The sequence below is a fragment of the Meriones unguiculatus genome, chromosome 21, assembly GCF_030254825.1.
Source record: "Meriones unguiculatus strain TT.TT164.6M chromosome 21, Bangor_MerUng_6.1, whole genome shotgun sequence".
Classification (NCBI taxonomy): Eukaryota; Metazoa; Chordata; class Mammalia; order Rodentia; family Muridae; genus Meriones; species Meriones unguiculatus.
Window position 1 is genome coordinate 43,557,940 of NC_083368.1, and position 27,471 is coordinate 43,585,410.

At 38.0% G+C, this 27,471-nt stretch overlaps 1 protein-coding gene across 2 annotated transcripts in view; it reads right to left on the bottom strand.

The window, feature by feature from the left end:
- Positions 1–673: 673 nt before the first annotated feature.
- The window catches only part of Ppp1r3a (protein phosphatase 1 regulatory subunit 3A), a 42,492-nt gene continuing 15,694 nt past the window's right edge, over positions 674–27,471 (bottom strand). The window contains exons 2-4 of one of the 2 annotated variants that reach the window (XM_060374164.1): positions 5,114–5,172; positions 4,902–5,026; positions 674–3,001 (exon numbers count right to left, since the gene is read on the bottom strand). In XM_060374164.1, coding sequence (XP_060230147.1) covers positions 674–3,001; positions 4,902–5,026; positions 5,114–5,172 — 2,512 coding nt within the window. Of the gene's footprint in view, positions 3,002–4,901; positions 5,027–5,113; positions 5,176–27,471 lie in introns of both variants that reach the window. The other variant, XM_060374163.1, reaches the window with a different exon arrangement.

Sequence of the window (27,471 nt, forward strand, 5' to 3'; positions counted from 1 at the left end):
CAAATGTGGTTTATGAACACCCTGACCTTGTAGATGTAAAGAGCTACAGGGTGTGCGTGTGAACTCTAATGTGAGCATGCAAAATATATATGTCTCCAATTTATGTTTTGATGTTGCTGCATACATGCGTGTGTTTTTAAAGGTATGAAATAGACAGTTGAGCATTTGATCTATCAGTCTGTGCTGGTGAATGACACAATGCTAAATGAAAATGTCGTGGTTAATTCTAAGGGCTAAGAGAAAAATAATTCTCTGCCATTGTCCGTGTTTTGTCTATTTTTAAAAACCATAGAGGGAAAGTGCTCTCAGGGAAAAAAAATAACCGAAGCTTTACTGTGAAAGAAATAAATGCAAGAAATAGCACTTTAAATAGGGAAGAGATGTGAAGCATTGCAACTTCATAGCCTGCTAAGGAGCAACAGCTGTACCTAATTTCAACTTGACGTGCTTGAGATCTCATATTCATATAGGTATTTAATGATCCAAGCATAATGGTCCTATATAGAATAATTACTTATATGAAGGAGCAAACTTCATACGCATTCCTCTTTAAATGATCCTTCAGGAGAAAAACTGCACTGACTCTTTGAACAATGAATAGTCTCTCCCACCAATCCAAATGTTTGGGACTAAATGGCTTATCTTTCAAGAGAGAGTGGCAACTGTGACGAGCTCACTTTTTTTTGACTGACTCTCTTTGCCTCCCGCCTTCCCAGTACAACCAGTACAAGGAAAAAAGGTAGAATGCCAAGCCTATCATTAAGTCATAGTAGTAGACCGTTGCAAGAAATATCAGAAACAAAAGGAAATACGGTATTTTGGAGTTGATGTATGCTGAAAGCAGAGACTCCGAGCCTGGAGCTTGGATTTCCTCGGCAGGAACAGTAGCAGAAGCAGAGCTGACTGACACTTTGTCACCCAAACAGCATTGTGACTGTCCAAAAGGCATTGATCCTTCATTTTCCGACCTTGCCTTATCTAGCTTCTCGAGAGGTTCACTGATTAAAATCATTGGGCTTGGGGATTTTTCCGAGCTACCTTCGTTTTGTTGGGGACTCGGACTCGCAAGCCCTTGTCTTCTGCCGTGTGACTCCGTTATCTCTGAACTTTCGGAAACATCTTTGGGTTTACAAGTGGCATGGCCCAGGTTCTCACTTTCTGGGTGGCAATTATATTCTGACTTGGTAGGAGCAGAGCGCAATGTGGTGTCGGTAACTGCTGCCTCCTCAGCCACTGCCCATCCGGAAGAGGATTCTGGATTTTGAGGGCGGCGTCTGTACAGCTGAGAGCTGCCCTGGGAAGGGCTGGCAACCTCTGAGTTAAACGCAGAATGAGCAGCCCCGAAATCTGTTCTCCTTGAAACTTCTTGAGGCAGCTCAAGATCTGCATTTTCTGGGAATATTGCGCTGTCTGTTGGTAACCCTCCCAAACGTAAACCCAGTTTTGACGTAGCTCTTTGATTGCCTGTAATGACCTGTGAAGGATCGTCTGTAGAGGTTACACTTCCAATTCCACGTTTCTCCTTGTCATATGTCTTCCTGGGACTGCGCGTGGATGGGGTTTCCTCCTTCCCCATTTCATCTACGCGTACATTACAAATACCTAAATGCGACTCGCTTTCAAAATCGTTGTCATGGATTACACCTGCCGTATCTCCATGACAAAGGGTATAATGTGAATCATCCTTCCTCCCCTCCTGTGGATCAAACGCTGTTTCTTTTACCTCCATGGGCCTGTCACTTCGTGCTGTCTCTTGAGGTAGCTTAGCAATTATTGCTTCTCCTCCAGCAGACATGCTTTCTGGAGTACTTTCTAATGTTGTCTTAATTATATAAGCTGTAACTGCTTGTGCCTTCTCAGTAATATCATGATCAGCTAGAGAAGACAGTTCATAGCGTTCTGTCTCTTGGCAGGTAAACAATCGCTCTGTAGGAGTAGCTTTCGCATTCCTTGTGTTATCTCTTTTTTCCCACATGTCTTTACGCTCTGCTTGTTCTCTGATCTGCTTGGTTATATTTGTTTCAATCCCTCTTGTTTCTGGCTGACTTTCCAGAACATTCCAATTTTTTTTGTGCGGTGTGTTCATATTCTGATCTGTAGGATTACTAGAATCTGGGTTTTCCCGTTCAGCTTGAAAGAGATCATTCTCTGTCAGGTCACTGCCATTTCTTGGAGAACCAAGGTAAGTAGTTCTTGGTTCCAAAATGGTACTTTGGCCAGCTTCCCTCCAATTTCCTTTTGTCTTTGTTGAAAGAGAGGTATCTACTGTTACCTTCTGGGTGGCAGTTGTGTCTTTGCTCAGTAGAGTTGGCAAGTCTTGGTTTTTGGCATTAGCCCCCCCAATGCTTACTTTTGGGTACCCCATGTGTCCCTCTTGGCTCTGGAATATTGACTGGAAATTCTTGCCTGGGTTTTCATTAACACCTAAGCCTGTTTTCTGCTCCTTCTCATCATTGCCTTTGACATAGTCATCTTTGGAAGATGCCTTTGATTCTTCCAGATTTGTGGATGCCTCTAAAGAGAAGTCTCCGCCTGAGTATTTGTAATCTTTTATTACAGGTTTTTTGACTCCTGCTTCATTATTCTTAAGATCCCCTGACATTAGTTGATCAGAGGAAGAACACGTTGTTTGTACTCTGCCACTCCCATGGGCTGGGTTGGCATTATCATCCAGGACTTCTTTGTTGTAGAGGGCCAATTGCACTAATTCACCAGAACTAGCAATTCCCAGTGATGGCCCCATTTCTACCACACCTGAATGAACTTCTTCTGAAGGTGGATAATCGTATTCACTTTTGGGAGAGTAGTCTCTGCTGTGATAGAAATCTCTCGCTAAGGAGCTTTCTGCTGATAAACTTGGAGACAAAGGCCTTCTGAATAAGTCAGTGTCGACTTCAGGATACACTTGCTTCTCTGACCCCTCAGCTTTGTTTGTGAAGTTGACTGGATCTGTTGAAATTGGATTCTTTTCATCCATGGAAGGAATTAGCCGTTGGTTTATCTTATGGAGTAAAAACAACAAAAATAATGACAACATGATCTTTTTAAATACGTGAGAAGTTAATTAGATTTTTATTAATTTAAATTATAATCTGGTAGATTTCTGTGACTCACTTCAGTTGTGGGTTGCACACACAAACTGGAAGTTGGATGTTTGGGCAAGATCTTCGTAAGGTGTGACTTGGGAATGAGATCAGTAAGAAAAGGGACCCAAATTAATCACTCTCCCTCTCAGCTTCCAAATATCACATTGTATTATTCAACCATTCTTGCTTGTCATGGCACTTTTTCCTCACTTCGGATATACACATTGATAGCTCCATGCTAATCAATTAGAGAGCAGCTTCCTGGGTGCCCCTTGCCACACTTATACGTGCTGTGGGTGCCCCCATTATGGTTTCTCTTATTAATATGTTTTCTGCAAAGCCTCTGCAAACTATTAATAGCAAAACGTCACTCAAAGAAAAGTGAGGGAGTTAATGTCTCCGCAAATTCTGTTTTAATGACCCTCTGCCAACTGGTACTCAAATGTATTTGAGCTCCTCAGTGATGCCAACTGTCAGGATTTAACAGTGAGATGCCTGTGTTTTTTTTCCTCCTCATAACTGACATTTGCATGATCTCAATAATTATATGCAAATCTTACGTTTTCCCCTTCTTCTCACATAAGGCTCATGTTACTTGTCAACTGCACAGCTGTCTTGTGAGCCAACGCCTGTGGGTTCCACAGATTTGGTTGTATTTCCATCTATTATGGAGCTTCATTGTTTTATGCAGTCACGTCAGCATGGAGCAAATTAGCATCTAAATTACAGCTCCCTGTTCATTTATTGGGCGTACAAACCCACTAACTTCTAAACAAACTTTTATATTTGAGGCCACTCATGGTAATGAGGTGTATTGGTGAAGTATGTGATTTTTTTTTTCAGGGTCCTTTCATTATATTCTGTGGTTTGAAAAAAAAAAAAAAGGGTGATGTTAACTTCCAGCTGGTGAGAATTCTCGCAACGGGTGACAACTTTGTAGTGCCTTAACGTTGGAGCACAGTAAATTGCATACTTTAGTGGAGCGGTTGCCATATCACTATTGCAGAGGTGAAATGTGTGGGGAGAGAGATGAGTTCTAGTTCGTTTAGGTTTCAGGACTGACACTTGAAGAGGCAAATGTCATTTTAATCTTAGATGATTACGAATCCATGTATCACCATGCCATGAGCTCTAACCAAATACAATGAAGGATAAGGAGCATTATGTGACTCATTTACATCTACCCCTCATTGTGTGCTAAAAGGTCACACTAAACCACCTCCTCCAAATTCCAAAATAGATTTGATGTTCGCCAAGTGTGAAATTTGTAATAACTAATTTCATACTAAATTGTATAGCACTGAATTTGTTTCCTGTTTTAAAATTATGCAGCACTAGCTATTTTCTTTTTCCCTGGTAGGTTAATATTTCACAGAAATATTGGACAGAAATAGTAAAGCAAAATACTGCTAAACATGAGAATTATGGGATGCTTAGGTTGATAGGACCCTAACCATTGTCTATGCCAGACTTCTTACTTCACAGACAAGTCTATGCTGAGTGCACACTTGTCACAAAGATTAGAAATGTGCATCAGGATGGTGCCCCTTGCTTACAATTCCCACAAACTATTACTCAGAGCCACTGGTAGAGAGATAACATATTAATGTCATTAGTTTACAGCTGCGGAGAGCAGAGGCAACACACTGAAATCAAAGTGCCTTGTTGCTCAAGCCGGAAAGAGATGCTGGGACAGAATAGGTTATGCTTTCACATTTGCAAATTATATTAGCTGAAGCTATTGAAAGGCAGGCATTGCAGCATCTTTGAAGCATAAACAGATTCATCTAATACCGTGGCAACCAGCACACTTACCATCAAGTCTAATTCTTTTTCATTATGTCCCTCCTGCTCTCTGTTGGTGTCTTTTACATTTTGGTGATGGCCTCCCAAGTCATCCTTATCCTCTTGAGAACAAATGATTGTTGGGATGTAGGTATCTGAAAAGTCAATATAATTCTTTTAATCATAAAACGTTTTTTACAGACATTAACAAAAAGTAGATTTTAATTTTAAATAAATATTACCTGTGAACTTTAAATTCTCAAATTTATTTTCTTCTGGTGTTAGTGATGGTTCTTCTTTACTGCTAAAATTTAGAAAAACATAGATTTGTTCTGAAATTACATCTTTTAAAATAGCTTTACATAATGGAAAATTAGCAATAAGACATATAGTTTTATAGCCTTTTATAATTTTGTATTATTGTATGTAAGTAAATATTTTAAGATGTTATAGTAATAAATACTGATCCTAGAAAAAGCTAAATAATTCAAGTAATGTTATAAATCTAAATGAGATTATGTTGTGCTTATTAAAACATACCCAGAATGAAACTATAAGCAAATGTGTATTTTTCATTATATTTTATTTAACCTTTCAAATTGAGAGGATTAACTGTCTGGTTTAAATGACAAAATTTTATGAACTGATATTCCGTTATTGTTATAAAATTAGTTTCTAACATTTTGACAATTATGTTTTTATCCTGTTTTTCTTTCAACTGTATTGTTATAAAAGTAACTTTCTCTCTCCCTAGAACAGAAAAATAAAACAAGCTCACTAAAATCTAAAAGGCAACTAAATTTATGCTCAAAAAATCTCATATGTGAATTGCCACCGGGCCAATTTTAAAGGGGAGAATTCAGAGTGCTCATATGTAAGCATGTAACATTTCTTTAAAATTTCTCAGATTACATTGCTTTTTCTAGTATAGTCTCCATTCTGATTAGAAATGATGAGTACTTTTTCTTTCTGATGTCAGCAGGCAGACTAATGGGGTCATTATAATTATATTCGTCTGTGATACTCAATATGAAAAAATATAATTAGTGAAAATTGCAGTTTTTGTACAGTTACTCAGAAGCTAAATTATGTCTTCATTTTCTTTTACCTGGTTTATTGCTATTATTATTGGTTGCATCAGATATGCGTGTGTGGGGTCATGTGTGAACAGCACAGATGTGGGTGACAGAGGACATCGTTCGGAGTTGATTCTCTCCTTCCATCTTTACGTGAGTTCTGAGGGTTGATCTCAGATCACCAGGCTCGCATAGCAAGCAGTTCACCACTAAATGTTCACGGACTCAGTGTTCCCTGACTCAGTGGCCCCTTAGTCTTCTTGCCAATCCTTTTTCTCTTTCTTTCTTCTTCCTCCCCCTCTCTTGTCTTTTTTTTTTCTTTCTTTCTTGACAATGTCTCTCTCTATAGCCCTGGCTGTCCCAGAACTCTCTTGAACTCACACATATCTATCTGCCTCTGGCTCTCAGGTACTGGGGTTAAATGGATCTACCACCATGTCTCATCTTTTTTTTTTCAAATACTGACTTTTTTCAGTGAGTTTTCTACAACAACAACAAAAACAAACAGACAAACACACAAAACAACAAGAAACCTGAAAAGTGACAGTTGTTGACAATTTTTTATAATTGAGTCTAGTCTTTTTTGCACTGAAACTTTCAATACAATTCTATCCATCTATCTATCTATCTATCTATCTGTCTGTCTGTCTGTCTGTCTGTCTATCTATCTATCCATCTATCTATCTATATATATATATACAGATTTAGATAGAGAATATATATACATAAAGAGAGAGCAGAAGAGCGGGAGAGCATGAAGTTGGGTGGGTAGAGAGGTGGGACTAGATCTGGGAGGAATTCTGAAGGCAATGAATATGATCAAAGCACATTGTATGAAATTCTCAAAGAACTGAAAAAATACTTTTTATCACTTTATGCATTCATTTATACATTTTAATAATGCATAAAAGCTATTAAAGCAACATTTAATTATTCTCATTTCTTATTTGTTCCTAAAACACTATTAAAGATTTATTTGTACAGGGAAATATTTGCTACTAAAAGTTTTTTTTTTTCATTTATTAAACCTCCAGCACTGACTTTTCTAATCAATTTTAATTACTTCATTAAAAATGATTGTTTTGAAAGGACAGGAACTTTATTTTTCCAAACTCACTCTAGAGACAAGTAATTAGTGATGAAACCACCTTATTGTGATTGAGTTTCTTCTATTATGGAAATTCAGGAATATAAGGGAAAACTTTATATTCAAGGATAGAGACAAAGAATAAAATCAGGTACACATGAAACATAGACTTTTATATAGAACACCTATAGGAAAAAATCATACAGAACATTAAAAATTTCCTAAACCCAAAAGATGATAAAACTATAAAAACGAATATTAAAGAAATGACATATACCATGTTCATAGACAGGAATGACATATTATGAAGGTATTCATTCTCTGCAAAATTTATGCATACATTCAACAAATTGTATTCGAAATCATAAAGCCATTTTTCAGAGTTTGGATATGTGATTCTAAAGAGAAGAACAGAGGGATAATGATAGAGTTCTACAGCTCTGGGAAATAGAGAAGTGGGTACCTGTTTCATCTAAAGTGAAGAGTTCTTATGCACAGTGAATGTTGAAGACAAAGTATTGGGAAAGCTGCAAACCAATTGAGAAATATAACTCGAAGTTTAGTGAGAAGACCATACATTCATAGGCAAATATAAGATGTCAGAAAGCAGGGAGATGGGGGAATGTTCAGAAATGAAGACAGGGAAATGACCATGCTTAGGGAAAATAATGACAATAGAACATATGCAAATTCAGCTCCAGGTTAACTAAATTCTTGACATGTCAAAAATGTAAAAAAATTATATATATATATATATATGTATATATATATCAGAAAGTATATTGTAAGTAATGAAAAAGGTCTTAAATAAAATCTTAGTTTGTCTCTATTATAATTTAAATATTTCAAATGACATTTATTTTTTATCGTATGTGTATGTTTTGCTGTAAGTTTGTCTGTGAACTGCTTATACATAATACTAATGAAAACCAGAAGAAAAGCTTGGATCCCCTGGAACTGGGGTTGGAGGTGACAGTGAACCCCCTGTGTCTGCAGGCATCAAATCCCTGAAGGCCTGAAAGAGCAGAGAGTGTGCATAGTCACTAAGCCATCTTCTCAGGCCCACTATTAATCTTTAAACCCTCTATTCACTGCAGGGGGCACTGAGAGGTGGCTTAGTGGCTAAGAACACTTGTCCTTGCAGAAGATGCAGGTTTAATTCCGAGCACCCACAACAACAACAAAACTCCAAGTCCAGGGAATCCAACACCATCTTCTAATCTCTGAAGGCACCAGGCATGCACGTGGTATGCAGACAAACATGCAAGCAAAACACTCACGCCTATAAAATAAAACAATGAATTTTTAAAAAGAAATTGTAAAGTTAAAAAAAAAAGATTAAACTTGGGGAGAAGTTGCTTGCATTACAGAAAATCCACACAACTAAGAACGAGGCCTCTATCCCTATATCTGCAAAGAAACGCATGTGCATATAAACGGACAACCAACATTATCAGGGAGCGAGAATTAAAAACAAGGCAAGGTGGTGTCACTGGTACCTGTTCAACACAACAAAGTAAATCAGTCCAGAGAGGGAAAGGTGACTTGGACACACAGGCTTTCTTGCACATTACTGGTGGGAAAATGATTAGCAAAAGCCACTTTGAAAATCGATTTATCATCATTTCAAATATTTAGTGTTTGTATACTCCAGCAGCACCCCATCGGCCACCTGGTGTGTCTACACTCAGGATTTCTCCATATGCCATCGGAGATAACTATAGGTATACTTGGAATGATATTGCTGTTCATCTGTCAGTTTTGAACGAACATAAACGTATTATATTCACAGAAGACTAAATAGAAAACTACAGACTACCCTAAACTGGATATTATACAGAATTAAAATTAATAAGACATAGAAACAGAGAAATATGAACCTAGCTTAGCAATGTAGTATTAAGTTAGCAACCTGGAATGATTATTTAAAGGAAATTTTTTTTTCAAAAATCTAACATGATTACCAGGAAAGACAGGGGCTATAAAATAGTTGAACTTGAAGAAAATCCTGAGTTTTCAGGATAATATAGGTTAGGGAATTTATGAGGAAGGAATCAGGACATGTTTTCATAAAATTAATACATCATTTAAAATATCTAAACACTTTAATCTGAGTTTCAGTGAAAGTGGCTTGCTCTTTGCCACATATTATAGAATGTGTAAACAAAACACCACTCTTAAATTTGAAGTAACACCTATATGACCAATTGCATCTAAAGAGTTTAATTAAACATGTTTACTGCTTGAAAGAAGATATGAAGACAGTATTGGCTAATGACAGCAGGGCCCACCTACATCAGTACAGTGGTCTATGATATAAGTAAAGCCATCTTTTACTATCTCTCAGATCCCTTTTATGTTCCAGATAACTTTTTGATCAGAAGATTTCTTTCTTTCTTTTCCCTTTTTAATTTTTTTTTATTCCTGGTGATTGACACATGACCTGATGCATTCTAATGGCAAAGAAGTGCTGTTGAATAACACAGCCCTCTTCCTGCCTTCGCTTTTCCTTTCTATCTCAGGCCAGCATTTTAATGATGCCATCTCTTCTTTACACAGAATTCAATCAGAGAAAAACAGCATGTGTTCGTCCGTATTTATCCTATGGCTCAAATTATTAACAGAACCAAAGTTTAGAATTTGAGAGTCAAATGATAAAATGGAATTGTTATAACAGATTTTAAAAATTAGTTTTAAAAATGTGTCAAGCTAATCTAGGCTCTCTGTGTGGAACAATCATTTGTTTTCCATACACTTTGAGTCATATGGTGTAGTCATCCATATTATTTAATCTGGAAGAATCATTCCTTTTCCTACAGGTAATCTGAAAGGATCATTCCTTTTTCTACAGATAAGAATATGTTCCATCAGCTAAAACAAACACTGACAAATCAAACATTGGTAATATTTAAATACTTATTCCTAGCAGGCAATGAAATAATGACAAGAGTAGATAAATTAGCAAAGTATAAGGTTACTATGAATTTTGGATATTATAATAAGTAATGAGATATGATAGCACTGCCTTAAAAATTAAAGAGTATTAAAGTCAGGAAAGTCGGATAAATTTTCAGGTTTATTTGAATTCACTAAGTGAACAGTAAGAAGTTTTTGATTTCTGAAGAATAATTAAAAAAAATAACAACAAGATAAACAGCACATAACAGGATGCATCCAAGATCAACAGCACTGCTAGAGGGTTTGAATGATTTTAAAGACAGAAAATTAAGGATAAAACAGGAGTTAGCTCAAGACAGACTGTGAAAAGAGTTACTGTATATAACTGAGCAGAATGCAGCTAAATTCCGTAGTTTTTGTTTGTTTGTTTATGTGTTTTGTTTTTTTTTCTAACTAGTGGATACCTGGAAGGGAAATTAAATGGAGAAACAAGTTCATTTTATCCCATGAGCAAGGTTTATATAATTTAAATAGAATTTAGCTCTATGAGAGACCTCGAAAGATAGTAGCATCCACTCATTTTACAGAGAGAGGAAAAAGAATCAGTTCTACAATGTTGGCAAAGTTGCAAAAAGATAAGCACTGGCCAAGTTAGATATCTTATTGTCCTGGTCCCTGAGCCTAGATTCTGAGGGATCAAAAGCATTGGCAGGAGCACTAATTCTTCCATTCAAATGTGTCTTTCATATCTAACAATGAGACTTCAAAACAGGTACATTCCATCTCAGTACTTTGATTTCCTCCAAGTCTCACTTAGCCCCTTACCAAGTGTTCATTTTGGGTACTTTCCAGCACATGGGCCTATTGATACATTTAGTCACTATTAATACAGTAGTCACTGGTACTAACAGTGATGTTCAGTGAGCACTGTGCTGTTTATTTCATAGACGAGCAGCTGACTCCCATCTCTATTTTTACTAAGCTACTTGTAAGAGAAAAACTTGTAGACCATAATTTTATACTCTCTCATACTTTAAAAATTTTCCTTTTTTTTTTTTTACCAGAAGCCCACTATCCAAAAAAGCTCAACAGACATTCTAAAACAAATAACCTTTATTTAAACACATTCTCTCTGAAAATGGCCTGCCTGGTTTCCAGTTCCCACTTTGTTTCCTACTCTACTGATTTACTCAGCATGAGAATATCAACACCGGAAAAATAATTCTAAAGATTTGGGGGTTCCCCTTTCTCCACAACCTCTCCAGCATGTGTTATCGCTTGAGTTTTTCATCTTGGCCATTCTGATGGGTGTAAGGTGATATCTCAGGGTCGTTTTGATTTGCATTTCCCTGATGGCTAATGAGGATGAGCATTTCTTTAAGTGTTTTTCTGCCATTCGATATTCCTCTGTCGAGAATTCTCTGTTTAGCTCTGTTCCCCATTTTTTAATTGGATTACTTGGATTGCTGCTTTTCAGCTTCTTTAGTTCTTTGTATATACTGGATATTAGTCCTCTGTCAGATAAAGGGTTAGTGAAGATTCTTTCCCAATCTGTAGGCAGTCATTTTGTTTTGATGACAGCTATACCACTGCTAGGTATATACCCAAAGTTTGTTCAAGTACACAAAAAGGACACTTGCTCAACCATGTTTATAGCAGCTCTATTTGTAATAGCCAGAACCTGGAAACAACCCAGTTGTCCATCAACGGTGGAATGGGTACAGAAATTGTGGTATTTTTATACAAGGGAATATTACTCTGCAATCAAAAAGGAGGAAATCATGAAATTTGCAGGCAAATGGTGGGATCTAGAAAAGATCATTCTGAGTGAAATATCCCAGAAGGAGAAAGACAAACATGGGATATACTCACTTATATAGACCTATAAGATATGATAAACATAATGAAATCTGTACACCTAAAAAGATAATCAATTGAGCGGACATGGAGTAAGATGATCAATCCTCATTTAGAAAGACAGATGGGATGTGCATTGAATGTATGACAGGAGTCTACTGAGCGCATCTGAAAGACTCTAACTAGCAGTGTTTTCAAAGCAAAGACTCATGACCAAACCTTTGGCAGAGTACAGGGAATCATAAGAAAGAAGGGGAGTTAGTCTGATGGGGAAAGGATAGGAGCTCCACAAGGACCAAATATATCTGGGCACAGGGTCTTTTCTGAGACTGACATTCAACCAAGGACCATGTATGGATATAACCTAGAACCTCCACTCAGATGTAGCCTGTGGTAGCTCAGTAACCAATTGGTTTCCCAAAGTGAGGGGAACAGGGACTATTTCTAACAGGAACTCAATGACTGGCTCTTTGGTCTCCCCACCCCTGAAGGGAGGAGCAGTCCTGTTAGGCCACAGAGGAGGGCTTTGCAGCCAGTCCTGAAGATACCTGATAAAACAGGATCAGATGAATGGGGAGGAGGTCCCCCCTATCAGTGGACTTGGAAAGGGGCACGGTGGAGATGAGGGAGGGAGAGAGGGAGGGACTGGGAGGGAATGAGGGATCGGGACATGGCTGGGATACAGAGTTAATAAAATGTAACTGATAAAAAAAAATTAAAAAAAAAGATTTGGGGGCTGCTCCTCTTCTGTTCTTGGGGTTATGGCTTATTTTTATCACCGTTGAAATGTAGCAGTTTTAGGATAATTAATAGTAGAGGTTTTTTTTCCCCTTAAACTCCTATTAGGCCATGGTGCTTCAATCTCATATATAAATCCCTTATCATGTTGGAGAAACTTCTCAAAGACTTTTCAACAAAATCATAGTCTAATGTGGTGGAGGTTATCAACCCATCAGTGTTAGTGACAGAATGTTGGTGTCAGAAGCAAAACCTAACCAACCATTCCACAGGGGTTAAAATGTTGAAAAATAACAAAGGAGCACTTCCCAAATTGTGTTGACCTTGGTGCTCCTTAGCACTTCTCCAAAGTGCCCACAACTGTTGAAAAAGGCCAGCCCTCAAATGCTTGCTCATCATCTCTCATTTTATGCTAAAAAGCAAGCATCACAATACTTGATATCACTATCTGTGGTCTCTTTTATGTCCCTTATGCATATTTTCCCCAAGAATTTTTTTCTTCTAAGGCATGATGTCTGCATGTAGCCCAGGAACATAACCTTGAATTATTGATCCTCTTACCCCAGCCTCCAAAGCGCTTGGATTGCTAGTGCAGGCAACACCACAGACAGCTCATAAATGAGCTGTTAAACATCAGTATTATGAATCTTACTCAGCATATTTTACAGCCATTTGAGAACAGCATATATCAATATATGTGCTTCGTGTATACAGACAAATACGCTGAAGAGTTCCCTGGGCTAAATAAAATTAGGTAGTGCTACTTTCCATTATGGTGTTTCTCTAGAAGTTGGCTTCACAGAACACAGATACTCCATCCCCACTTGTTATTGGAAGAAGAAAGAGAGCAAAGCCTGTGTTTCATGACAGGTAACAGTTACAACGCACTAGTCATCTTAATGTGTTCCCTGTGGGATACTAATGTCATCGTTCTTCTTTCGATCAAGAATAAAACTGAAAAGAGAGGATATGTTACTTCAAAGCAAGATAACTGTAACAAATACCCCATAGTGAATAGGCCTGTTTAAAGAGAAAAGAAAGTGGGGTGGTCAGTTTCCTAATGAAAACACCAGAGAAGAAAACAGGAAGCATTCTTGTACACTCCTGTCTCCCAAACAAATAACACAATCTCTCTAGAGGAAAACATTCGAATGTTAAAACTGGCTCTGTGTTCTTTTTTTATCTGCTAAGGTTTCAGAAGAACACTTGGCATGGTATGCTTTTTGTTTGTTTTTTTTTTTTTTGTCTTATTGTTTTTTATTTGCTTATTTTGATTTTTTTCGCTTCTTGCTGGTTTTAAGACACATACAGAGAGAGAGAGAGAGAGTAATAAAGAGAGAACATGAAGTTGTATAGGTAGCAAAGTGGAGGAAGTTCTAGGAGGAGTTTGGAGAGGGAAAATAATATGATCAAAATATATTGTATGTAAGTATTTTTAGAATAAAACAATAGAAGTAGCTATTAATTTGAAATTGTAATATAACAGTTCAAGCAAAACTATAGACTACAGAAGTAAAACCAACACAGTTTTTTTCATCAACTGTGCATTGTGGAATTATTTATCCCATATTATTTCATACATGCTCAAGTAAAACTTTGCAAATAATGGAACTTTGCCAATATCTACCATCAATCAAGATAAACAGGTGTATTAGATTATACCCATCACGGAAACAAAGCTCTTGATTTAATATCTAGCTGAAGTATTGAAGAGGCTAAGATTAAACTTCGGCAGCTTCATTGAGTTATTTTCCCATTTTAGAGAAAGTAGAAATATTATCATAATAATACCCAGCAGCTTAACTGCCACTGAATTTCTTTCAATAGGCTTTATTTCTCACTTTTCATCACATTAAAAAATTAATTAATGTGTGTGTGTGTGTGTGTGTGTGTGTGTATGCGTGTGTCTGTGTGGGTACACGGTGCCTGTTGAGAAATGAGAGGAAACGTGCATGAGTTAACTGTGGATCATTGAAGTCAGGCCGCCAGGCCTGGTAGTAGGCACCTTTACCTGCTGAGCCATCTCTCTTGTTTTTCAACTGTTTGAGACCAATAAATTAAACTGACATTATACTGCATACATGATTCCATACTTGATTCCAGTGAATTATTTTTTTATTTAGATAACATTGAATTGCTAAATTTTAAAATAATATTTTATTTAAATTTATATATTAGAACATTGTGTTTCACCTCGATACTTCAACTTAAAAACAATGATCTCTTTTTGATGAAGAACAGTTTCACTAGCAGAGAAAATAGCAACAGACAGTCACACTTCTATGGAGAAATCCTTGGTAGTTTCTTTCTTTCTTTCTTTCTTTCTTTCTTTCCTTCTTTCTTTCTTTCTTTCTTTCTTTTTTTCTTTCTTTCTTTCTTTCTTTTTTCTTTCTCAAAGAGTCTTTATTATTTTCTACCAAGAAAAAGTGCAGGTCTGAATGTGTTTGGTCATGTCAGTGTGTTGGGTCCTGTTTTTTTCCTAGCTCCTCCCCACTGCATAAAAGACATTTTACATATTATTATTCTGTCACTGAATCAAGCATCACACACTGACGGAAGTGATGAGCACTATTCAAGGCACTGACTGATGAGGGTCTAGTACATCATTAAGTAGAATCTTGGAAGTTGAGATGTGGACTAAAAAAAACATTGTAGGTTGCTTGGGAATGTGATGTAATTACAAGCAGAATTCATGAATTTTAAGTAGAAGAAGACCATAGATAAACCCAGCTTAAGGGACTTCTCTGCTGCTACCTGCCAATTATATCCTATGGAGAGAAATGTAAATGTCTTTAGGTGATGGGTACGGAAACAACTGAAGAACGTATATCAGCAAGTTCTCTAAAAATATTTAAAAAAGTCTCAAACTTAATTCCCTAAGGTCCTTACCTTCCCTAAATTCTTAAAAATCAGAGTGACACCCATGGAGCAGATGGATGTCAGGAAACTCACGACCATCCGGCTGAAACCCTTGCTGTCTCCAGAGTCTGAATGCCCATTCAAGATTTTCTACAAATGGATTCTAGGAGCTGACTACCACCTCCATCTTTCACAACTTTTCAGATGTTAATGTATATTTTTTCCTCAAGTAATATAATCCAACTATCTTTAAAATACTATCTTTAAAATAATATCAATTTTTGTTGAATAAAAATGGCTTTCAGAAGAGTTAACACTCTTGAGTGGGCCATGTCGGTACACATTTTTAAAAGCACCTGTAAATATGCTGTTTCCCCAATGAAATCTGTAGTTTTCACATTCAACGTGTTCGTCATTTAGTTTATTAAATGGTTTAAGGACTGAGAAATGGCTCAGAGAACAAAATCGTCACCATGGCATACGAGTTCAGATCTCTAACACTCACATACAAAATCGAGTACACTGGTACTTGACATCTCAGTTCTGATGAAACAGGGACGTGAGGGTCCTAGGGTTTGCTAACCAACCAGTCTAACCAACTGGTAAGATCCAGAACAAATGGGAGATCATGTCTCAAAATGTAATGCAGAGAGTCCCTCAAGGAAGACCCTGATGTTTACCTTGTCTTCCACTCTTACACACAGGTTCCCACTCCTCTCCACTGTGTGTACACACACAGACACATGGGATTTATTAGAGTGACTTGCAGACTGTGGTCCATTTAGGTCATTGGCTGTCTTACCAAAGGAAAGTGCAAGAATCCAGTAATTTTTCAGTCTACAAGGATGGATGTCTCAGCTGGTCTTTACTATATTCTGGAATCCTGAAGAGGTAGGCTCTAATGCCAGTGAGTGAATGGACTTTCAAAGATGAGGACAAGCATGTAAAGAAAGAGCTTTTGTCTTCCATACCCTTTATATAGGATGCCACCAGAAGATGTGTCCAACATTAAGGGTGGGCCTTCTCACCTCAAAAGATCTGTATTAGAGGCAAACCTTCCCACCTACAAAGATATAGATTAAAAGTGGGTCTTCCCTGCCACTGAGTCCATGACAGAGAAAGTCCCTGATCCCCTTCCTAGGGACCCTATTTGGAGACTGAGTCTATGGGCTACATCTGAGCCGGTGTTCTCTCCATTCATTCCTAGGTTGGGGTATCATTCTCTTCACTGATCCCAGAGCTCAGTTTTTATGGCTCTGTTGGTCTCCTTTTGAAGGTCCTGTCTCCTCCAGGTCTTTCTGTCTCCCCCTTCTTTCATAAGATTCCCTGCACTCTGCCCAAAGCCTTGCCAGTCCATAGAGGAAGACAGTGCAACCAGTCCTGATGAGACCTGATAGGCCAGGGTCAAATAAAAAGGGAAGAGACCTCCCCTATCAGTGGACTAGGGGAGAGACATACGGGGAGAAGAGGGAGGGAAGGTGGGATTGTGAGGAGATGAAGGAGGTGGACCACAACCGGGATACAAATTGAATAAATTGTAATCAATGATAATAATAATAAAAGACTCAAAAAAGCGGGTCTCCCCACTTCAAATGATTAATGAAAAAATTCCCCGCAGGTGTCAGTAGCCACTTGGGTTTTAGTTCATTCTAGATGTAGTAAAGTTGACAGCCAAGAATACTGAGGTACATGTACGAGTATAAAGCACCAGGCTGCAGCCAGCCACCTGAGAAGTTCAGGGCCCTCAGTCCTCAACGTGGTGATGGCTTTTATGGTTGTTTATTTTATTCTATTCAATAATGAGCAACATACTAACTTTTCCCAGGCTTTTCGCCCAGGCTTGGATTCTGACAAAAAAAAAATTGTTTCAATATTCCACCCTGTTGTAGAGTAAGTCAAGTAAAATGGTTGATTATTCAATAAAAGCATTAGTAGAGCAATTCTTCATTCTATCTATCTATCTATCTATCTATCTATCTATCTATCTATCTATCTATCTATTATGTGTATGGATGTTTTGCCTCTATATATAATTTACAAATACAAGAGACTCTGTCTCAAAAGGTGCAGAGGCATTTAAGAAAGTAACCTATTATTGACCTGTGTCTTTCTCTCTCTCCTCTCTTTCCTCCCCCTTTCCCTTTTGTTCCTCTCTCCCCTCTAACCCGCCTCTCTTTCTCTCCTCTCCTGTCCTGTCCTTTCTCTGGTGCTTTTGGAAGTAAAGCTAGAAGAGGGTGTTGGATCTTGAAGTTATAGACTGTCATTAGCTGTCTTAATATCCGAGCCATCTCTCCTGCCCCAATTAGTCAGTACTTTTATGGTACATCATAAACTCCACGTTTGTTTTTAAAAGCCCACTAATATCATGTATACAATAATTAGAACTGACAAGATAAAATGTCCCAAGCCAATTTAGAAATGTTAAGATACTAGAAATCTTGATGTTTAACTTTTATTTAAATGTTGAATTTAAAAGTTATGAAATCATTCTTTCAGACTATGAGATATTCAGCCTATAATTAAATCAATCATGTCTAGTATTTCCTATATATTTTGAAATTATTTCTACTATTATTATCTTAGTTTAAATAAATGTTTAGTAGCCTGTATGTTATGAAATCTATAGAAATTCAATTTCATATTCAAGTAATTCCAATTAATAATCATACTTTCAAGCTAGCTCTTCTACTTGTACTAAACATATCAGAAATTAATATATCAAGATAGTCAGGAACCAATTAAATTGGGTTAGATGGTTCATATTAAAATCCAAATATCAGACTTAGTTTGTTTTTAACTGCATTTGGAAACTTTTTAGGCAGCCGTAGTAGGTCTTAAATTTTTAAATTTAATGCCTTTGTGAACTTAAGCCACACATTAAAATTATCTTAATGGGCCTTTTTGTCAATTCTTCACAATAGTATTGCAAAAGGAAGGGAGGAGAAGATCCATTTAAAAAGCAAATGAAAAAGAAGTCAATGGGAGCCTATTTAGGCTACCTGTTGATGAGCCTGTTAGAGAGTCATTAATATGCGGATCATTGACATGATAAGCCGCAATGACTCCTCCAGGGACATAGCAGTCCATTGTGTCGGAAACTAGTTAGGGATTCATTAATGTGAAGGCTCCTGACTTCTTAATATGCAAATCATCGATGCAAAGCAACGAGGCATACCTCTCAAAGGTCCACCCTTTGTGGCACACATTTTCCTTGCCATCCCCTCACCCACACCTTTCGTGAACAACGTTTTCCCCTTCAATCTTCTGTGTCAGATTTCTTCACAAAAAAGATTCCGCACGCGAGTGAAATCTACTGGCTCACGTTCAAACACATCCTCCCCTTCTTTGATTTAAGCCAGGTTTTAAATGTGCAAACCACTTGAAGCATTTCGACTTAGTCAAAATTTAGTATAAAATATGATTTTATATTTTTCTCCAATGTCTGATTGGTTTCCTGCTTCACAACAGAGCATAGCGAAGAAAGCAGTTTGTAAAAGCTGCGGGCTTCTGAAATGAAACCAGCCATTGCATAATTTGTAGTGGAAGTGTGTGTTGGGGGAGGGGGATAAAGTGGAGTGGGTTAAGAACAAGAGATCAGAGTAGACAATAGCTCAAAGAAGTATGTAAGAAAGGAGCCACAGTGAGGGCAAGCGGTAGTGATATACATACCACTGAGCTCAGTGAGCAAGTAAATGAATGCAGCACGCAGCCAGACAGCTGTAAACAGGATTCCTGTTTTGCCATTTTGCATATATGAAAATTTAGTAAAATCACTACCTGTATTCAAACAGTATGCAAAATGTTATAGAATGAAAGTTGTTCAGTTGTTTTTGAGCTAGTATACTTTTACAATGGGAATCAATCACATAGTCCATAACACTATTTGTGGAACCCATGGAAAGGTACTGAGTTGCCCTTTGTTGCAGGATATTTGATCTCATTGTGAACCCCGAGATTGTGAATTGTAAAAACCTGTCTCTGCTTGTTTGTTTTGTTTTATTTGTTTGTTTGGTTGGTTTTTGAGACAGGATTTCTTGTGTGGCCTTGGATGTCCTGGCTTCACTTTGTAGACCAGGCTGGGCTTGAACTCACAGAGATCCACCCGGCATACACCATCACACTGTGTATGCCACACTGGCCTCAAACTCCAGTTCCCCCTGCCTCTGCCTCCTTCAGCAAATCCTACCAGTCTCCTGCCACCAGAACTGGCAGGATTTTGTTTATAAGAATAACAGTCCTTTGCAGAATTTTCACACACTTTTCATCTGAGACCTTATATGCTGCCCATATTCATTTTCTTGCTAGTCTAACTTAAAATACAATACAATCCTTTGAAGTAGAAAAGAATGTGGACTCATTAGTTTGTGTAAGAGAAGCAGTATACTTTCTTGCTATTTTCTGCTAAATTTTAGGAAAAACAGACGCTCAGTTTTTTGTTTTTTTGTTTTTTTTATTTCTAAACTCTATGTCTTAATTTCTTATGCTGTGTTCACGGAAGTCTAAATTAATCCATCATAAAATGTAACATGATACAAAATCAGTCCTACAGATTTTACATTAGGTTCTCACTATATTGAATTGATTTTACATCAGTTTTATTTTCTTAAAGCTGTTTAAGTAGAAAGTAATATTATTTTTAACATAACTAACATTTATTAGAATGATTATTACTAGCAGCATCATGTTCTGGTTGTCCTTCACTTCAATATTAAATGCGAGAAAACAAGTATTGTTTTTCCTGCTTAGGTTCCAGACTGGAGTTCTAGAAATGCAGATTTCGAGTTTGTGTATCTGAACATACAGATTTAAGGGAAGAAATCTGCTTCTAGAAGCTCACTAATCAAATACTATTGCATTATCTGCATCACTGACCACAGGTGGCATTAGCGTGGATCAGAAGGACCCATCCTGTGAACACAGATCACCAGCTGGATGAGCAGGGTGATTTTCATTACCAAGAAATCCTAAGAGAGTGAGGTAAAAAAAAAAAAAAAAAAGCTAAAAGAGAATATGGTTGGAAATCTTCAAAATAACAATATGATGCTTAGGAAATCAGATAGAAATGCTATTAAACAGGTCATCTAGACAGAAGCCAAACAGGGAAATAAAGGCATTTACAAACGTCCTAATTAAATGGACTTAATAGATGTCTACAGGACTTTTCACCCAAACACAAAAGAGTATACATTCTTTTCAGCACGTCATGGAACATTCTCCAAAATAGACCATATAGTTGGTCACAAAGCAAGCCTCAACAGATATAAGAAGATTGAAATAATCCCCTATATACTATCTGACCACAATGGACTAAAGCTGGACCTCAACAACAATGGAAATAGCAAAAAGCCGACACGCACATGGAAACTTAACAACTTACTTCTCAATGACAGCTGGGTTAAGGATGAAATAAAGAAAGAAATTAAAGACTTCCTAGAATTCAATGAAAACGAAGGCACAACATACCCAAATTTATGGGACATAATGAAAGCAGTACTTAAAGGAAAACTCATAGCACTAAGTGCCTTCAAGAAGAAATTTGTAACATCTCATACAAACAACTTAATGGCACAACTAAAAGCCCTAGGAAAAAAAGAAGCAGAAAAACCCAAGAGGAGCAGAAAGCTGGAAATAATCAAATTCAGGACTGAAATCAACCAATTAGAAACAAATAAAACAATTCAAAGAATCAATGAAACCAAGAGCTGGCTCTTTGAGAAACTTAATAAGATAGACAAACCCTTAACCAAACTAACTAAAAGGCAGAAAGAAACTATCCAGATCAGCAAAATAAAAAACGAAAAGGGAGACATAACTACAGACAACGAGGAAATACAAACAATCATTAGGTCTTACTACAAAAGCCTATATGCCACGAAATTTGAAAATCTAAATGAAATGGGCAATTTTCTTGACAGATTCCAACTGCCAAAATTAAGTCAAGACCGGGTAAAAAGATTGAACAGCCCTATATTCTCCAAGGAAATTGAAGCAGCCATCAACAGCCTTCCTTCAAAAAAAAGCTCAGGGCCAGATGGTTTCAGTACAGAATTCTACGAGACCTTCAAAGAAGTGCAAACTCCAATTCTCTTCAAATTATTCCACAAAATAGAAACAGCAGGAACATTACCAAACTCATTCTATGAAGCCACAGTCACCCTGATACCCAAACCACACAAAGATACAACAAAAAAGAGAACTTCAGACCTATCTCTCTTATGAACATTGATGCAAAGATATTCAATAAAATACTTGCAAACCGAATCCAAGAACACATAAAAGATATCATCCACCATGACCAAGTAGGCTTCATCCCAGGCATGCAAGGGTGGTTCAATACACGGAAATCCATCAATGTAATCCACCATATAAACAAACTGAAGGAGAGAAACCACATGGTCATCTCCCTAGATCCCGAAAAAGCATTTGACAAAATCCAACACCCATTCATGTTTAAAGTCTTGGAGAGATCAGGGATACAAGGAATATACCTAAACATAGTAAAGGCAATATACAGCAAGCTTATAGCCAACATCAAACTCAACAGAGAGAAACTTAAATCAATCCCAGTGAAATCAGGGACAAGACAAGGCTGCCCATTGTCTCCATATCTCCTCAACATAGTACTTGAACTCCTAGCTGGAGCAATAAGACAAGTAAGGGAGATCAAGGAATACAATTCAGAAAGGAAGAAGTCAAAGTTTCACTATTCGCAGACGATATGATAGTAAAAAAAATCTATCAGAGGACTCCTTCAGCTGATAAACACCTTCAGCAATGTGGCTGGATACAAAATTAACTCAAAAAAATTTCAGAAACCCTCCTGTATACCCAACACAAAAAGGCTGAGAAAGAAATTAGGGAAACAATATCCTTCACAATAGCCACTAATAACATCTAATACCTTAGGGTGACTCTAACCAAGCAGGTAAAAGACCTGTTAAAAAAAAAAAAAAAGAAAAACTTCAAGTCTCTGAAGAAAGAAATCGAAGAAGACATCAGAAGATGGAAAGATCTCCCGTGCTCATGATCAGTAAGATTAACATAGTGAAAATGGCCATCCTGCCAAGAGCAATCTACAGATTCAATGCAATTCCCATCAAAATACCAATACAATTCTTTACAGACCTTGAAAGATAAAGTCTCAAGTTCATATGGAGAAACAAAAAAACCCAGAATTTCCAAAACACTCCTGTACAACAACAGATCCTCTGGAGGTATCTCCATCCCTGATCTCAAGCTGTGCTACAGAGCAATAGTAATAAAAACTGCATGTTATTGGCATAGAAACCATAGAAAGGTGGATCAAAGGAACCGAATAGAAGACCCAGAAATAAACCCACACACCTATGAATACTTGATTTTTGACAAAGAAGCCAAAACCATTCAATGGAAAAAAGACAGGGTCTTCAACAAATTGTGCTGGTCTAACTAGATGTGTTTATGCAGAAAAATGAAAATAGAACCGTATTTATCACCCTGCACAAAACTAAAGTCCAACTGAATCAAAGACTTCAATATAAAACCAGATACTCTAAATCAGTTAAAAGAAAAATTGGGGAAGAGCCTAGAACTCATTGGCACAAGAGACAACTTCCTGAACAGAACACCATCAGCACAGGTCCTAAGAGCAACAATCAATAAATGGGACCTCATGAAACTGAAAACCTTCTGTAAAGCAAAAGACACTGTCATCAGAACAAAACGACAGCCTACAGATTGGGAAAGGATCTTCATCAACCCACATCTGACAGAGGGCTGATATCTAGAATATATAAAGATCTAAGGAAGTTAAAAGGCGATAATTCAAGTAACCCAATTTAAAAAAAATGGGATATGGAGCTAAACAGAGAATTCTCTGTAGAAGAATATAGAATGGTAGAGAAACACATAAGGAGATATTCAACATCCCTAGCCATCAGAGAGAGGCAAATCAAAACGACCCTGAGATTTCACCTTACACCCATCAGAATGACTAAGATCAAAAACTCAAGAGATAACGCACGCTGGAGAGGCTTTGGAGAAAGGTGAACCCTCCTTCATTGCTGGTGGGAATGTCAACTGATACAACCACTATGGAAATCAATATGGCACTTTCTCAGACAATTAGAAATAGTGCTACCTCAAGATCCAGCTATACCACTCCTAGGCATATATCCAAAAGATGTTCAAGTACACAACAAGGACATTTGCTCAACCATGTTTGTAGCAGCTTTATTTGTAATAGCCAGAACCTGGAAACAACCCAGATGTCCATCAACAGAGGAAGGGATACAGAAATTGTGGTACTTTTACACAATGGAATACTACTCAGCAATTAAAAACAAGGAAATCATTAATTTTGCAGGCAAATGGTGGGATCTAGAAAAAGAAAATAATCCTGAGTGAGGTATCCCAAAGCAGAAAGACACACATGGAATATACTCACATATATAGACCTATAAGATAGGACAAACATACTAAAATATGTACACCTAAAGAAGATAAACAATAAAGAGGTCCAGGGGTAAGATGATCAATCCTCATCTAGAAAGACAAAGGGGATGGACTTTGGAAATAGGAGAAAACAAGTAACAGGACAGCCGCCTACCACAGAAGGCACCTGAAAGACTCTACCTAGCAGTGTATCAAAGCAGATGCTGAGACCCATAACCAAACCTTCAGCAGAGTATAGGGAATCATATGAAGGAAGGAGGAATTAGTATAACCTAGAGGGGACAGGGAGCCCCACAAAGTCCAAATATATCTGGGCACAGGGGTCTTCTCTGAGACTGTTTATCCAGCCAAGGACCATGCATGGATATAACCTACAACCCCTGCTCAGACATAGCCCTGGTAGCTCAGTATCCAATTGGGTTCCCTAGTAAGGGGGACAGGAATTGTTTCTGACATGAACTCATGAGCCTCCCCTTCCCCCTGAGGGAGGAGCAGCCTTGCTAGGCCACAGATAAGAACAACCATGCTGAAGATGCCTGATAAGCTAGGGCCAGACAGAAGGAGAGAAGGACACTCCCTCTAAGTGGACTCAGAAGGGGGCAGGGAGGAGATGAGGGAGGGAGGGGAGGATTGGGAGGAAAAGAGGGAGAGGGCTACAGCTGGGATACAAGTGAATGTATAAAATTATTTTAAAAAAATGCTATCGAACCTGAATTACAAGCCAAGTTTTACTGAGGTGGAGTTATATTGACAAAAACCTAGGCTACATTCTTTGAGTAGCGCAGTCCAGAATTTACAGTCATCCTTTTAACTAATTCTGTAAGTGGTTTTTTAATTATTCATTTTTGTGTTAATTAGAGTTTATTCACTTTGTATCCCAGCTGTAGCCCCTCCCTCATTCCTTCCCAATCCCACCCTTCCCTCATCCCCTCATCTCCTCCTATGCCCCTCTCCAAGTCCACTGATGGGGGGGCAGTCCTCCTCCCCTTTCCTCTGACCCTATCCTATCAGGTCTCATCAGAACTGGCTGAATTGTTTTCCAGTGTGGCCTGGTAAGGCTGCACCCTTCAGGGGTAGGTGATCAAAGAGCCAGTCACTGAGTTCATGTCAGAGACAGTCCCTGTTCCCCTTACTAGAGAACCCAGTTGGAGACTGAGCTGCCATGGGCTACATCTGTGCAGGTGTTCTAGGTTATCTCCATGAATGGTTCATGGTTGTAGAAATCAGTCTCAGAAAAGACACCTGTGCCAAGATTTTTTTGGTTCTGTTGCTCTCCAGAAGCAGAAAAACACACAGGTATTTATTCACTTATAAGTGGATACTAGACATAATATAGGACAAACATACTAAAATCTGTACACCTAAAGAAGCTAAGCAAGAAGGAGGACTCTGGGTAAGATGATCAACCCTCACTCAGAAAGGCAAATGGACAGTAAGTGGTTTTATAAGAAATTAATACTCCTACCTGATGTTCACAATTATGTTAGATAAAAATCCAAATGCACTTGTTAGGAGAAAATTTAACAAGTGCTGGACAGTAGGCTTGAAACTGTGCCACAAGGCAGACGTTGAACTTACTGTGTCCTCATGACGTTTACAGTCTAATGAAAGACCAACACCAACTGGTGCTTTACAAATCCCTGTCAGAGCTGGGTGAGAGAGTTCCGCAGGTCAGACTGCTTGCTGTGCCAGCCTGTGGACCTGAATTCAGACCTCTAGTATGAACATTGTCTGTAGTAACCCCAGCGCTGTGAAGAGAAGGGAAGGACTCGGAGGCCTGCTGGCGGCCAACCTACTCCCAGGTTCAAAGTCCCTGTGTCAGGGGAATAAGGCGGACAGTGCTAGGCTTTGGCGTCTGAAGCCCTCCTTGAGACCTCACGTGCACACATGCATAGCCAACACGGGGTCCTCCCCTGTACAGGAGCTATGTGCACACATGCATATGTGCAGACATGTCCGCACACACAGCATAAAATAAATGTTAAAATGTTTTAGGTCATATGCATATGTTGAATGATTGCAGTAGCGTGGACTCCCACAGCACAACCAGTCAAATATTTTTGTTTTTTCCTTTACCGCTAAATAAATGGACCGCTGCACACACGGGGAAGTCTGGTGGCCAGGCAAGGGCTTCCTAGCAGGGGAAACATTTCATTTGAGGTCTGAAGGTCGCTGTGATTGGGCAAAGGCGAGTCAGTCATGCCCAGGGACAAGATGGTCGGAATGACTTTATTGATCTCCTCTCCCTAGGTTAAGATAAATAATACCAGTATAATGTATAACACTCAGTGGCACCAGGATGCTCCTACATCCCCTAAAAGCTCTACCTGGGAAAGCCTCAGGCTGCCAAGCAGAGCCTCATTCTCCAAACCAAATAAAGTTCAAGTTTCCCCTCTCCTCAGGGTGTCTTACTAGCTGTCTTTAACCTTTCAGTGTCTTCAAGAGGTAAAACACTCCATAGAAGTTCCCTTTACTTTTAAATAGAAACTCACTTTGCCATGCTCAGTGTTGCGCCTTTGTTGGTTGGTTCTTTTCTCCAACCTGCTGCACAGACAGAACGTCACTGGGAAACACCAAGCTTATCACCTGTGTTTCCGTCTTACGGACCTTACTGCTGATGCTACACAAGTGTACCAACTGCTCGTGTGCTGTTCTCCCAAAGTTCCATTTCACTTGGATTTCTGATTTGCTGCGAATTAAACAGCCTTAGCCACTTTCAGGATACTATGAGGAAGAACAGATTTAGGGTGTTTTAAACATTAAAACACAATAACTTTTCTATCCTTTGTTTATTGTCTGTTCAATCTTGCCCATACCAGAAACACCTGGAAAGCTTTAAAAATTTCCTTGTACCTAGAACTTTTCCCAGACCATTTAAATCGGAATCTTCATAGCAGAACCTGAGTATGAATGCCTTAGTGTTACCTTTTCAAAGTATATCCAGGTTTGAGATACCTTGGTTAGTGCTAGTCTATAGTACTGTTTTACTGTAAAAAAAGATTTGACTAGGATGAAGTTAATTATTACAGTCAAAATTTTATGCTACTGGGGATTTCCTGTGGGGCGGGCATGCAGGACAGTAATAAGCATAACCAAATATACTAACATTGATACAAACTGTGCTTATATATTCTATTTCTGCTACAACTGTATCTATAAAACATTAATTTTACTTCATCGTAAGAACTGCACACTCATGCCTCAGTGAATTCATATTTCATTTTCTTTGTTTTACACAGTGAAGAAACAATATGTATGATTCCTCACTGTATAAACACATGATTGTAAAAGACAGCCGTCATTTGTTGACAATTACTGCTTATTATAAAACTGACCATGTTTATGAAGATTTAAATCTGGCCTAGCAGTATTTTCTAGTTGTTGTACTCAGTGGCAAACTGCCAAACAATTACTGTAAAGGCAAGCATCATAAAGTATACTGCCAAGGACACTAGAGGCCTAGATCCCATAAAAGAAACAATTAGAGTCTGGAGGTGAAAATAATAGAGATGAGATGACAGTTGTTTAAAAGGGCAGAACATGCACTATAATAACTTGAATGCAAGTTCATGGATAATGCTGATAGTTTAATTTGTGAACATATTATCATGTGTAAGGGAATATTTCACATAAAAATATGAGTAAATACATT